The sequence below is a fragment of the Pseudopodoces humilis genome, chromosome 9 (assembly GCF_049639895.1).
Source record: "Pseudopodoces humilis isolate 2021_Gansu_Grassland_sample_001 chromosome 9, ASM4963989v1, whole genome shotgun sequence".
Lineage (NCBI taxonomy): Eukaryota > Metazoa > Chordata > Aves > Passeriformes > Paridae > Pseudopodoces > Pseudopodoces humilis.
The window spans coordinates 8,841,747-8,856,566 of record NC_142208.1 but is presented as its reverse complement, the minus strand read 5'-3'; the positions used below and the strand labels follow the sequence as shown (position 1 = coordinate 8,856,566).

Below are 14,820 nucleotides of genomic sequence, written 5' to 3'. Positions count from 1 at the left end.
AATCACATTAGCAAGCATTCACGTGTTTGGATAGATGTGTGAGTCTACTCAAGGCAGCTTGTTTTTGTTTTGGATCTGATGTTTGCTAGTTGACCCTAATATACTGCACTTGTGCATGAGCTAAACTGGTGTATCCTCACAAGATGTTACTTTAACAGTGTTCCATATGACATTTATAGGGGGACAAAAAGGACTTCACATGACTATTCTGTGGCCATGAAAAGCACCATGTTTGGGGTGATCTGAGAGCCCACTCAGGTGTGGCAGCAGTGAGTGAAACTGGCTGCAGCTGGGCTGGGCTCCTCTCTTGAGCAGTGTCACAATCTGGTTACTGCAGGGTTAAAAAAACCCCAAACTATCCACCAGCTGTTACAACGAAGTTTGTAGAGATTGTTAATTACAGTGGCATTTTCTGAAGAGTAAATGTGCTTCAACTTCCACCATTGGGCTTCACCCATGGGCTGAAATTTAATGACAAAAGTGTGAAATGAGAGGCTTCAATACTTTCTTATTCACAACAAGTCAGACATTTTTCCCATAAAATTTAGAGTTTCTAAGGACGTGGTACAGCTGGGATCAAGTCACTGCTAAATTTGAGAGCAGCCTGGTTCAATATAAGCTTTGACTATTTTTTTGTTCTAACTTTCACTACAAAATAAAACTTCAGACATTTATAACAGACAAATGCTGAGAGCCATGAAGACAGAATATAGTTTGAACAAGCAGATTTCAGCATGAACGTATGAAATTTATTCCTTCATGTTAATGCCCAAAAATGTGATTAAGGAAATATATTTTTTCAAATCATCCTGAAGTTGGGGCACAGAGCTCAAAGGAACATGTTTTGAAGGGGCTTGTTTGCATGATTTCTTTTCTTTCAACCACTTTTTTTTTTTTGTTTGTTTTTAAAAACTAAAATATTGTAATTATGCTGGGACTTGGTGTATTCTTTTATGAGCTTATGGATAAATGGTAAACCTCTGGTTAGGCAGGTTATTTCCAGGATAGGGAAAAAAGGGTAAGTCAAAAGGAAGGCTGTGTATGTTCTGGATATTGTATTTTTTCTTGGGAATGGGAGCTATGTGAGGTTATAGAAGGTGAGAAGTTTACGTGTGAGTGATTTATCCCCTGCTCATTTATCTGCTCCTGGATTTCTGCATTTGATCTGTGATGCTGTTGGGGTGGGACTTCGTTGTTTGTCCAGTGTTAAACCCCACAGCCTTGAGCCTCTAGGGAGGTTTGCAGAGGCACCCAAACACATGAACTGGCTCTTCCTAAGAGTCCTTGTCAGACTTCAGGGGAAGGTAATTGATGGAGTTTCCCTGTTGGCACTCACTATGAAAGGGAGCTATGGAAAATGGCTGTGTGGAATGCTCTTCTTCAGAGAGCACTGCAGGAAAAAATTAAAAAAGAAGTAATTTCCACCTAATTAGTGCTTCTTATTTAACTGGATGAGACTGGTGCAGTGACTTTTTTCTTTTCTCTTTTCTCTCTCTCTCTCTTGCTTTTTATTTTTTTTTTTTCCTTTAATTTTCCCTTCCTCCTGTTACAGATATACGTGGACTGCAGGGATTTCTCGATCAGGCCTCCAGGCTGGGACTTGATGTATCCTTACAAAAAGTGGACAGGAATATCAGCAGAGTATTTTCCAACCTTTTTACCACCATGAAAACGGAAGAGCTGAACCGCTATCGGGACACGTTGAGAAGGGCCATCTTACTCCTGAGCCCACGGGGAGCCCAGACTTTTATTAATGAGGTCAGTGTTGAGGTTTTTTTTTTAATCATCAACATTTCAGAAACACGTGGTATGACCCGTGTTTTGCCCTTTTGACAGTGCTGGTTCTTTAATGTCAAGTAAGATTGTCAGACTTCTGGGGAATTGAAATATCATATGCTCCAGGGAATGCTTGTTTTGTGGTTAGTGCAAGTGGGGCAACATGGGCCAGATATTATATTATATAATATAATATCCAGCTCTATGGGGGGTAATTATTTTTGTCTGGTTGTCTTCTGTATCAGTACTTCTGTTGTGGATTTCAACCACTGTTAACAAGTGACCAGAAAATCTGCGATAATCTATTATAAATGAAACATAATGTGCACGACAGATCTGTCTTTGCTATGGAAATCTCCAAATTTGTATTAAAGGGGCATATTATTGATGTTTGAAAGTTGAATCAAAGAGATCTTTATGAAATATGAAGTTGAAATTATATGTTTGTCTTCCTTTCTTAGTGGTTTCTTGAAATCAGGGATGCTAATTAGGACAGGGAGGTAGCTGTTGGGCAAACTTTTAATTAACGTGCTGTGGGCTAAGTTTTGGCATTAATTAGTTTTATCCAGCTTTCCTAATATTAAATAATGAATTATTTTAGAGTGCTTTGTATGCCAGAGTTGAGAATGAGAATTTGAGCCTCAATTCCAGTTTGTGTATTCATTAGCTAAGATTTTGGCAATAAAGTAGGGGTTTGAATTTTTTTTTAACTAACCAGGGATATAACTGAACCAAGAAATTAAAATGCAGAGGGGACCTCTTTCTATTATCAGTTTTGGTGCATCAAAACCTGTTAAATTAAAAAAAAAAGATCAACTCGAATTAGCTCATTAGAGTTTTGGGTTTTTTTTACCATAAGAGCCTTTAGTAAATTATCCACATTGATTAAAAAATCAATGATTTTTTAAATAACAAGGTAAATTTTATCCTAAGTAAATGATGCAGATAGGTAGTTTGGAAAAGACTAAGCACATTCTCCTCAGGTTTGTGCACACACAGGTATTTCCAGTAGAAGAGTGCAGGTGTTAGTGCCCTCAAAGTGTGTGCAGCTCTGCACAGCTCAGTCAGTTGTTTTCATAGGAGAAATTTCATCCAGCAGAAATGCACATTGCTTGGCTCTCCACGGAGTCCTAACAAAGTATCCAAACCAGAGTAAAAGGAAATGTTTTGTTCAGACCCCAGCTGGATGGAAGTTGTGTCCCCCTGGGGATGCAGGGCTCTGGGATTGTTTGGTGAGTCAGGTGAGTGCCCTGTCAGAGCCCGAGGTGTCTCCAGAGTAGGGGCCAGCACTGAACTGTATTAAACTCTTTGACTACTCACTTCACCTTAAAGCACTGTGTATTATAGGCATTAAGACTAATGACCCTGATATATTTCCAGCTCCCTGCAGGAGTTTAACAGTGGGCAGAAATGAAAAGTAATTTATTTGGCAATCTTTCTATATTGAATCTTGATAGATTCAGAAAGGCTTTATAAGAGGAAATTTAAATCTTAGAAAGGAATTCTCAAAAGGCTTGAGATAGGAGGTGCAGAGTGTAGGGGAGAATCTAAGTAACAGCACTAGGAGAAAATGTAAGATTTTATTTTTAGATTTTGCACATACTTACTTTTTTTTTTTTTTAGCTCCAGTTAGAAAAAATAATTGAAGAACAAAGAGGTATTAAAGCCCTGCTTCCGGAAATCAAAAATTTCAAGTGAAAAAGAGATTTCTTATTAAGATTTTCAGTTTTGTTGAGTTTATATTTTGTAATAGGGAAAAAAATGTCTGACAAGCTTCAACCAGATTTTTGTTAAAATGTATTGGCTAATACCATATCTTCATGAAAACCAGGTGCTGACTGCTAGCCCTCTGGTGAAATACAGAACAAAAATAAGAACAGTGTTCGGATTATGAAACCTGAAATAAACAGATTTAACAGATTTTTCCTAGCACAAGTCATAGATATCAGCCATTAGAAGCTGGTACAAGATCTATTCTGCCTGGTTTGAAACTGCAAGTGATACATTTTTTTTGCTAAAAATACAGATCCAGGGTTCAGTCTCATCATCTCTTGGGTGGGCCAGAGAGATCTCATGTGATTTTGGATGTACAAAATAAGGGGACTCTGCCATCTCATGTGTAAAAAAACTTCTGAATCGTGGAAGAATTCAATTTCTCTAATTTTTATTTAGGCATGGTTTTCATTTAACCGTCTTAACATCTCAGTGCCTGGTTCTGTCATGTGTCAAAGTTACTGCAGTAGAAATTATTGACCTTTTGTAAATTTTCAAGATTTAGTATTTTGCTATGAAACTGCTTTGACTGTAAGAAGGGGGAGGAGAAGGAAAAAAACCTTTTCAATGGTATTGCTATAATCCTGGAGTCAGCCTTTATTCAGAGCAGGGAGGGTAAATGCATTTATAAAATGTTAACTATCTTAGAGTATGCATTAAAAGGGCATTTAGGGACTGAAGTAAACCTAATCTAAAGAGTGTCCCTCCTTAAACAGTTGAGAAAAATGTTCCTTTCTCCATCTGCAAAAATCCCAGATATATTTGTCTCAATTGTAATAGGTGTATGTGTGCCAGGAAAACAATTTTATATTTTGAAAAGCATGTGATCCTCTTGTAAGGTGATAAGAAAAAACTAATAAGTCAGAAATGGGAAGATTTAGCACTTTCACCTTTTCTGTTAGTTACTTTGGCCCAGGCACAGGAATCTGAGACTCAAAAGGCTCCCTCCTTGAGAGAGTGAGGATTCACTTGCCTCTTTCACTTAGTAGTGGGTATGTTTTTCCAATTGCAAGTAGAGGTATTATTTGTATGGACTGCTTTTATCATTAAAGGCTGTACATTGAAATAAATGGAAAAAAGTTCAAGGAGGTGACAAAAATGATGAAAGGATGGGAGAGTATGACCTCTGAGGAGAGGCCTCAGGAGCACGCTATATACAGCCTGCCCACGGGAATAGAGAGGCCAGGTACTTGAGAGGAAACATGAGTGGAGGAGGAGGAGGAGGAATTATTTAAGGTGATCATGGGTTGTGTCATAGGAAGTAATGACCCAAAGTTAAACAGGGAATGCATTCTAACAGGGAGGTCAGTTGGACAGTGGGGGTGCTGGGCTGGAGAGTTCTGGGAGGCATCGTTCTGCACGGCCTTCAAGAGTTCAGTAGAAAAAACACTCTGGTAAATCAGGCTGGCAGTTTGTCCTGAACTGATGTGCAGGGTGTTCTAAGTGACTCAGCAGCCCTTCTGAAGACCTGCCAGGAAACACTGGTTGTGTGAATAAGTTTGGACTTTGTACTTTTTATATACCACCTATCTGAAGAGGAGGAAAAGGTCTTGTAATTCAGCGCTTCTCAAGTTTCCTGTGTCACATGTGCAGTTCCTGACCTCTGTGGAGGGTTTGGTTTCTTAATTCTTCACAGAACACATGGTTTGTTTGGGATATGTATTTTAATAGGATTTGTCTTTATAAATACAGGTGGTGTCAATTGCTTCATAGACTTTACTCTTCCTTTGCAGTATTTATGTACAACCTTTGCTTTTGAGCACCAGTGAAAGGGAGGCTGTAACCCAGTTGCATGTAGTTGACTTGAAAAAAGAAGGCATTATCAGCTTTATGAAACCTTTAACTTAGCATTACTTGTATTTTTGGCAGCTTCACTGAAGTGAAAACTCTTTTTGTTGAGGTGGATGTCTGAAAGTGCTGTAGTTCTTTGTGAGCCTGCCTTGACTTTAAGCTGGTGAGCTGACTGCAGGAAGGTTATATGCATATCCCTGCAGCAGAGCAGCCTAAAGCAGAACTCTTTGCATGCCTAGGGTAGTAAGCGAGTTTAAAAACAGAAGCCTATAATAAAAGAGAGCAGATTAATTCCTTTAAAAATTAATACACAACTGCTGTATCAATGCAGCAGGGTTACGTGAATCGCAGCAATTCCAATTTGAGCTGAAGTTAAAAATTTCCAGTATAACACGGTGTTAAACAGCTGTAATTTATCTCTGCCCTGTTTATATAATTACCTCAGTGTCCTCATTTGAGAGCAAAGACTTCTCTGTTTCACTTTCACCCTAGTTACTGCTAAGTGTTCTGACTGATTCTTTAAAATAAATATTGATATCCTGCTTTTGGTTTGGGTTTTGGGGCTCATTTCACAGTGATTTGTGGCCTTCCTTCCGTCCTGGTCGCTGAAGATGCTGAGCTCCTTCCTCCCAGAGCACTTGTTAGAGAACACTGCTCCAGCCTTCTCTTTTCCCTTCTGCAGCTGGTGACATGCTATTACTTGACTGGAGCTGAATTAATTATTTATGGAATCTTGAACAATTTGCACCCACAAGCAATTGTATGAAATGGTTTTCCAGTGACATTCACTTAGAATTTAACAGGAAAAAGTTCAATATTAATTTTCTGGCACTTAGCACTTCCTCTCTCTCTCTCTTTTATTTATTTATTTTTTCTTCTTTTTTAATGTTGCAAACATTCAACATATTAGTTCATATATCTGTTTTATATGCAGTATATAAACATCTCGGAATATTGTTGAATAATTTTGGGAAAAAATGTTATGCCTCTTCTGTTTTTAGAAGGCATTTTCTCTGTTTAAAGAGCTGCTAGTGATTTGTGAATGCTGGTAACAGAACTGTAGAAATAATACATTCTTCTTTCAATAGTTCAAGTTAAATTATGCCCACCTTATTTCTTCTAAATCTTCCTCTGGTATTCTATTTCTTCCTTAGAGCTAAAATCTTGTCTGCTATTGTTGACATTTTCAATATGCTAAGACTCTTTGTGCTTTAAGAGAATAATAATTATAATTAAAGCCCAAGCAAACCTCATTGAATTGCTAAAACCTAAGTGAAAACAAAGCCCTCCCATTCTGGGATAAATTGTCTTTGAAGCAAGTTTCTTTCCACTGGGCCAAAAAACCTCCCAAAACACAAACCCTCCTACATTTTGCTTCCCTATGACTAATCCAAGGGATGGGGTTATTCTCACAGGGATCCCGATCAAATGTGTTTGGAACACTCAATTACATGGATTTGTAGACACTGTGAAGAGGGAGAAAACATTGTTGAACAAATGACTTTATGAATTGCTTATTTAGCTTTATTTAAATGACATTCCTTTTACTAATGGCAGAGAGAAGTGACAATAATTTTAAATTACTTTTTTTTTCTTTTTTTTTATTCCACTAGAATGTTGCATGAGATTTTGAACCTGAAGGTTGAAATAATGAGAGACAGGAGGCTTGCATCCAATTTTGTGTATCTAACAAATACTGCTTTACTGGCAGTTTTACCAAGCCTCTCAGTGTCAGCAGTGATGTGTGGTCTGAAGGAACCTGATTTCTGAGCTCTTGTTCTGAATCTGGTGACTCGGTGCATATAGAGTGAGGCTTGTGTATTTTTAAATGTCATTAAATCCACATGTACAGGAACCAGGCATTCCTCCTGCTCCCAATGCTTCATCCTCAGTGCACCTTTGGGTCCTTGTTTCATTGCAGGTGTTCAGCTGCTAAAACATGACTCATTTCAAAATTTTGCTGCTGTCCACACATAAGGATGTCAAGTCTAGAGGAAACTGTACCAAACATCTAGCTGAAAAAATTGTTAAAATACCTTGAATTAACATTCATTTATGTTGTGAGCTTCACTAATTTTTTTTAACAAACCAGTTTTTTCAACATTTTTTATTTTTTTTCACTTGCTGACCTAGGACTCTGAAGAGATTTAACCTCAAGATAAGGAAGATTCTAGCTGTTAGGAGAGGCTTCATTTTTGTTTGGGGTTTTTTTTGAGGAACAGGATTTATTAATGATTTAGAAATGTGTGTTGTACTGGGGCACAAACAAACCACTTTCTTTAGTACTGCCTTTAAAGCACTCCGTGCTGGCTTGAGACAAGACAAATCTAGTGGGTGCTAAAAAAACTAGGCTATCAAAAGCTAAACAACCCTCTGCCTACTCCTTCATGGATCTGTTTTCCAAATTATTTCACTTCAGGTGGTTTGGGTCACCCCTTGAATACTGTGCAATTTAAAGATAAAGTTCCTATGCATTTGTATTTTTAGCATAGTGCAAAGTGGAATTGAATACTCTGCCATATCTGTGGTCATTATAATACATAAATATATGCAGAATGTTTTTCTGAAATGCTGCAAAGCTGTAGATGACTTCAGCATTCTCAGCAAGGATAATTTTGTGCAATTTCGATATAATTTGCCAGAAAGGAGATATTACTAATTAATTATGGATGATTAATTTTAAAATAGGCTCCTGCAGTTACCTTTCATCACTATACCAGTGTTTGCCTATTGTAAGGCACTGGCAGAAGCAGCACAGGTAGATGAGAAAATGTTTACCTTTTAAAAATCAGAAAAAGTAATGGCCCCAAAAAAGCTATTTACCATCTCCCAGTTGTACTTCATATAAATTTAGTGAATTCTTTAGCTGACTGTTCTGGGGGAGCTTGGCTTTGAGGATTAGAAAATACGTACTGTAATTATTCAATAGTAAGTTTTTGAACTTACACCAATGTGTGCACACCACAGGTACAGGTTGACTTCTTACACGTTTCTAAGCACAGGGACTGACTTGGGAGTACAGGACTCTGCACAATCACCTCTGCCCTAAAATGCACTTCTAGACCTGGTGTGCTGGACTGAGAAATCAGTGATTCATTTTGCTTGTTGTCCCAGAGGTCACAGAAGAAGGCCATTATCCTTGGAAGGGATGAGTAATAATTGCTGATAATAATTTGCACCTGCTTGGCATCTTTTCAGAGGAGGTTTTTGGCAACTTTTAGCAGGTGAAATAAAATCATATTTACCCAAGACTTATTTTTAGTTTCAAACTAATTAAAAAATCTATTTAAGCCTTTACTAATTGCTGGCAGCACACAGCTTAGTGCTCTGTAGGAGAGAAGAGCTCAGGTGAGATTTACACGGGTTCAAGATTAATCCCAAGGAAGGCATCCTAGGGCTGGTGCTGTGCTCCTTTTCCAGTTCTGTGTCAGGCAGGCAGTGCCCAGTGCAGGTGTGAGAAGGAGCCTTGTTGGGGCTCTGCCCCATGTAGGAGACAATACTGAATGTTATGTCTGTTCATTCACAGTTCAAAGGGTAGAGTTCCTAAAAAATCCAAAATCGAGGGTCGAGGGAGTGCTCTGCAAATACAAGGGGAGAAATGTTTGGGAGCCTTGTTCATCAAGGACAAGCTGTTAGAGTTGATTAAATCAAGCTTATAACTTGAGACAGTGTGGTAACTGTGCAAGGAGATTACCTCTTCCTGAGGCAAAGAGTGTTCTGTGTGAGAGGAATAGTACGGAGTGTCGTCATCTCAAAGTGCCAGGTGTCACTTCATTTACCCGGTACCAAAACTAGCAAGGGTTTAAGAGCTGTTTTGGAAAGGGAGTGTAGTCCTAGGCTAATAATTATTTTTTCCTGATGCTATTATAACTGGTGTGCTTATGCTTGCTGTACTTGAGTGACTTGTTATGAATTGGGATGTTTTACTGGGTGCTGTATGAATTTGTGTCCCTAAAGAATTTGCAGTGTGCAAGAAATGACCGAGACATCTGTGGAGTAAAAGGGATTGATGATGAATGATGTTATGTGACACAAATTGTGTCCCCGTTCCACCGTCTTAGAAATTTTGATTTTGAAAAGAAAAGAAATTAAACTGAACTAAACTAAGGATTTTCAATTATTTGTGGAAATGTTTTTATGAATAGGGGTAGGTGAAGGACATTAACACTAAGGCCAGAATCTTAATGATGAATGAGAGATAACCTGAAAGATTGGAATAAAAAGTGTGCAGTATTGGAAGAGAAGATGGTTAGCATATCTTTGATGTGACAGGTAACAAGGGTGCTATTGAAGCAATATGAAGGGTTGGATGAAATGATCAAAGAAAGGGGTCAGAGATCATCTTTGCAGCAGAAGTTTCACTGAGATATGAGAGGAGTTTTTGATTCTTCAGGTCAGAAAGATGAACTTGGAAGTAATCAATATGTAATATCATCAGAGCTGAGAGAGGAATTTCTGCATTACAGATGGGTTAAAAAACCTGTTTATTAGAAAGATTATGTCTAAAGAATCCCTGAGATTTTGGGCTTATCCTGGATGAGAAGTAAGAGTCAAAGATGACACTTACACTGTAGTCCAAATTGGCAGGTCTGATATTCTGGCTGTCCATTTTGACTGAAAAAAGGATTTTCTTTGCCTTTTGAAGGGAGAGTGTTGAGAAATTTCCTTATCCACATGAAGCTTTTAGGGATATCCTGAAAGCAGTCAGTTTAGACTGACCAGAATATGAAAAATGTCTCACAGAGAAGTAGATCAAGACTCACCAGCATATGTCTGATGGGATTTTTTTGCTAGTTTGCTTGCTGGATGGAGTTAAGAAAGAAGATTACAGAGAGAATGGGTGTGGGACCCTCCTTGGGAACTTGGAGAATTTCACAGAAAGTATTCCCTGGAGAGACTGTGCTGGAGGAAAAGCAGAAAAGAGGAAAACCGGGAGAGAGGTGCTGGGAAGAGGAGGTTTATTAAGAAGAAATGTGATCAACTATATCAAAAGCACCTGGCAAGTCCAAGAGGAGACAATAACAGTTTTAGAGTGTGGTTGAAAAAGGGAATATCAGTAGGAACAGTTTCAGTCAAGTGAACCATGTGTTAAAGGGTCTGCAGGTGGAAGGGAGAGGAAGAATGTGGTGATAGGTTTAGGGACTTGAAGAGAGTGAGAAAGGACAGGTCTGAAACACTTTCTGGTCTCGTGATAGAGAAACAGGGTAAGAAAAAAACCCTGTTTTTAAAGGTATGTGGTGATATCTTCTGATTCTTATGAGGGCAGCTGTGTGGAAGATGCCTTCAAAGGTTCCAGAGGCTGGAAGGCACTGGACATGTGGAATGAAGGGACAAGCTGGCAGTGGGAGCACGTTGTGTGGGCTGGGGTTTACATCACCTTTTTGGATGGGTACTGTGAGAGCTGTATTTGTCTTTGCAGTTCTTATCAGATGTGCAGCTGCTTTGTGTGCTGTCCTCCAGTCAAAGGTGTATGTTGGTAGACAGTAGAAATTACGTGTTTTTGTTGCTGGTTGTTCTACTATGGGCATAAATTCTTGAGAGAGAAAAGAGAGTTTTTTAGGTCTTGGAGCATTTCCTTTGCAGTGTGAGGGCTAAGGGAATAAAAGGGGCTCTGACAGGGGAAGAACTTTGTGTCCTAAGGATAATTTGATAGTTTTCATTTTTAGTAATACCTTTTTACTGGATAAGTCTTCATGCTGAAATTTGCAGAGCAGGAAGTATAATCAGGTTTCTGTACAGAGATTTTCTGGTTTTGCCATTGTTTTTGTTCACTGCTTGTTCAGGCATTTCTTAGGATGTTTTCATAGCTTTTATTTGAAGATCAATTTCCAAGGTTGATCTCTTTCTATTGAGACAGGTACCTAATGATTATTGTTACAGAACATTAAATGTGGAGGTAGAGGGTCATTAGTTCCTTTTTTACCAGCTGGGGCATGGGGTTACAGAGAAAGTAGGCAATTTACTGAGTTCACCTGAAAGAGGGATTGAAGTTCTAAATGTCAAACCAAGAACTTGCCCAAAAGGTCATCCTTTCATTCGATACTGCCAGGTATGTCTTTGCCACCATTGACCCCCAGTTGTTTAATTTGGGAGAACTGATTGTCCTGTCACTCCAGTGATCCTTTTTTCAGACATATGCAGCCTTTGACCTCTACACGCTGTGTCAAATATTAAAACCCTCTTTGAATAGTGTGTATTGGCTTTAGTTTCAGGTAAAGAATGCAGCTTGCACATACAGTCCTACAGAGCTAGGGGCTCTCAGGTAACTTAAAAAATCTGTATTTTATTTATTGAATTGAGTCCATTCATTGTTATAGAGTTATAGTTCACTATAGACCGTGCACTGCAAAAGAGATCAATTTGTTTGGCACTGACCCATCCATTTAACTTGAAGCAATCAGATTTAAAAGCTTTGCACTTTATTAATGTGTGTGCAAATAGAAACTGGGTTCCAAGGACACTCTAGGAAAGCACCTTGAGTGATTGGTCTTGATATATAATTCATATTTTGTTTCCAGCTTTCCAAAGGAAAAAAATCACATTAAAATTATTTTTAGATAATACTGTAAAGGGAAAAGACTTAAGCCTTGATGTATGACAATGACTTTGTGTGTTTGGTGGAAGTATATTGACTTGAAAATGTTACAAGTTCCCTAAAAAGGTTTTCCATAAAATTATTAAGGAGTATAGAGAATATTTTGAGATGTACATCAAAACGCTAAAAAGTCCTCCAAACAAAACTCATTGCACCACAGTGTTCATTTTCTAAACTGTACTAGCATTCAAGGATTTTAAAAATCAATGTCAGTTCTGAATGCATCTTGATTGAGAGTAAGAGCCACCTAGCAAATAGAGCATTTCAGACTGGATATGTTGTTATGAATTCTTAATAAAAGCGTGCAGTTCAAGACAGACTCATCCCTGATGGCTCCCATAAACACGAGGCACCCTAACACTGGAAATGCCCCTGTGTAAATAAGGTGGTTACATCATCTAGGGAAAATAAGCAGTGGAACTGTCCAATTTGAAAAAATCTGTGGCATGTTGAAGTGCTAAAAATAACACCAAAGAGACAAAAAAATAGTAATAAAAGGAGGACCCTAAAACCCTATGAAATTAATTTTTAATTAATTGAGCAAATTAATAGCTATTATATTTATTTATTTATGAACGTGTTTGAGTAAAATATATGTGCTTATGTAATATAGATAAATATAAAAATATGTGTGTACTGTATGTATTTTATACACACACAGACACACACACACACACACACACACACAAAATCTTTCAGATTATACCATGCCCAGGTCAGTCACTTAAGAAGGAATTTGTATGTCTGGAAATAGAGAAGAACAGGGAGTAAATGTTTGTGCAGCTGAAAAAAAGAATAAAGATATTGGAGCAGAAATGAGGCAAGGAGTGCAAGCTCTTCAGGGTTTTTCTGTTTCAGCTCATTAAGAACATACACATTCTGATGTGCTCTACTGATATTTGCAAATAGTGTTGGCACCTTTCAGCATAAACTCGGTGAAGAGCTGTGTTTTTAAAAGCCTGTTGGAATTGGGCATTATTCATGCAGGGGACTTGCAATGCTGACCAAATGGAACAGGAACAGCATAGAAAAACTGCCTCACTGAGGCTTATCAGCCCTGAGTTTTCTGTGAATTATGAAGACACAAAAAGTTAAATAACAAAACCCTTACTATGAGTGAGCAGAGAAAAGCTGTATCCTGGAAAAGTTCTCTTAGGGAACATGAGGAATGCTTTAGTGTGAGTGACAACATCAGCCAGGCTTTGGTCCCAAAACTCTGCAGTTTACTGGTGACTTAAGCAGAAACTGCTATTTGTGATTTCCAAATGAGATTTGTGGAATGCTGCTGTCCCAGATGATAAGGAAAGCAATCCTGAATAAAATGACTCAGTGGCAGTGTCAAAGCATCAACAAATTCTTGAATAACCTGAGGCTGAATAGTAAATTTTGGCATTTCAAGGCTGGCCCTCGTGGCATCTGCAGAGGAAGGGCCCGGTTGGCTACGTGGAATTAGAAGTTACTGAGAAGGTAAAAGGGAGTGTTGAGTTCTATAGTCTTTTAAGTAGGAAATCTATGGATGTGTTTAAATCAGCCTGGCTGTACTGGCGCTTGTGTTGCTGATAGCAGCTGCCTCATATGTCAGGAGTATAGCAGTCACATTGATGTGGCTGCAACGTGGTGTGCATAATCCTTATCTCTGGTCTGCTTTTTCCTACTTTGAAAAATGAAATTCAGCTTTGCTAGCTAGAGAACTTATGTTTTTTTCTCTTGCTCCTTTTATTTCACTCCCCTTTCCAGAGTTTCCCTTTGTGATAGATTTAACTCACTACTTGTGGTAAATAAAAGAGTTTCAGAGATCCTTATAGTAAGTTATAGTGCTGCTGATGTTAAAATGATCTACATAGGCACTTAATGAGATACATTTGCACTGTTATAATTGGTAATCTAAAATTAGAATTAAGAATATATATAAATCTTTATAGAGAGGTTATATTGTGTCCAGGAGCTTTGCTTATGTGTGAAGCTCAAGTAAATTCTTGTCAATTTGACCAAAAAATTATTAAAAAAGAAACCTCTCCAAAACCACAAAAACCCACAAGACCTTGCTAAACCACTGAAGCTTTCATGCTGGCTGCTGTAATTAAAAGTGAACACTGGGAACTGTGTTTTACCACAGCACTGGAGCTGTGAACACCCTCAGTGGCTGTGGGCAAACATTAAAATGAAGACCAATGGTTCTAGACCATAATGGAACCTCTCAATTTCCCACTCTGGTATCGATTTACAAATAAATATGCCTGTTTGTTTATTGGAATCACCATTACTTCAGCAAAGTGTTCCAGCCAAGGTGCAGCGAGTTTCCGAGGGCTCTGGATTTCATTGTTTATCACTGTCAGTTGCTTGTGGAAGAATCAGGAGACCTAGCAATGGAGACTTGGAATAAGAAAAAAACAACCCACCAAACAAAGAACTAAAAGTTGTGAGCTAGGAAAGTACTTTGGTACTCAAGTTCTTAAAAGACAAAATTAAATTTAAAGAATAAGAGTATAGCAATGTTTCAATTGCTTTAATAAGGACAAAGTAGTGTGGGAAATCAGAGCACGTGTGCCACTGCTTTTGCCAAAGCTCCTTATTCACTTGTTAATATAAGCAGTCCTAAAATAGTTGCTAATCTTCTAGAACAAGACTTGGGATATGGAGAACCTGTTTGCAGTAGATATATCAAATATATGAGTATTTCAGGGATAACTTCTTCCTATCACAGGAAAAGTGTGAGGATAAAATCCAGTGATGTTCCTAAGAAATCAGAGAGCAAAGTAACAAGAGCAAGGCAAGCTAAGTGGATGGGGTAGTTTAGATGATTGGCAAGTCAGATGTTTGTGTCAGTGTCTTGGATAGGAATTATCCGTATAATGAGTGTTTGAGAAAACTTTGAAAACCCTTTT

General features: G+C 38.2%; 1 protein-coding gene across 11 annotated transcripts in view; it reads left to right on the top strand.

Annotated features, from left to right (window-relative positions):
• The window catches only part of GRID1 (glutamate ionotropic receptor delta type subunit 1), a 554,391-nt gene that overhangs the window by 343,213 nt on the left and 196,358 nt on the right, over window positions 1–14,820 (top strand). For all 11 annotated transcript variants that reach the window (XM_088059607.1, XM_088059605.1, XM_088059608.1 and 8 more), the window contains one exon: window positions 1,553–1,758. In XM_088059607.1, coding sequence (XP_087915733.1) covers window positions 1,553–1,758 — 206 coding nt within the window. The remainder of the gene's footprint in view (window positions 1–1,552; window positions 1,759–14,820) is intronic.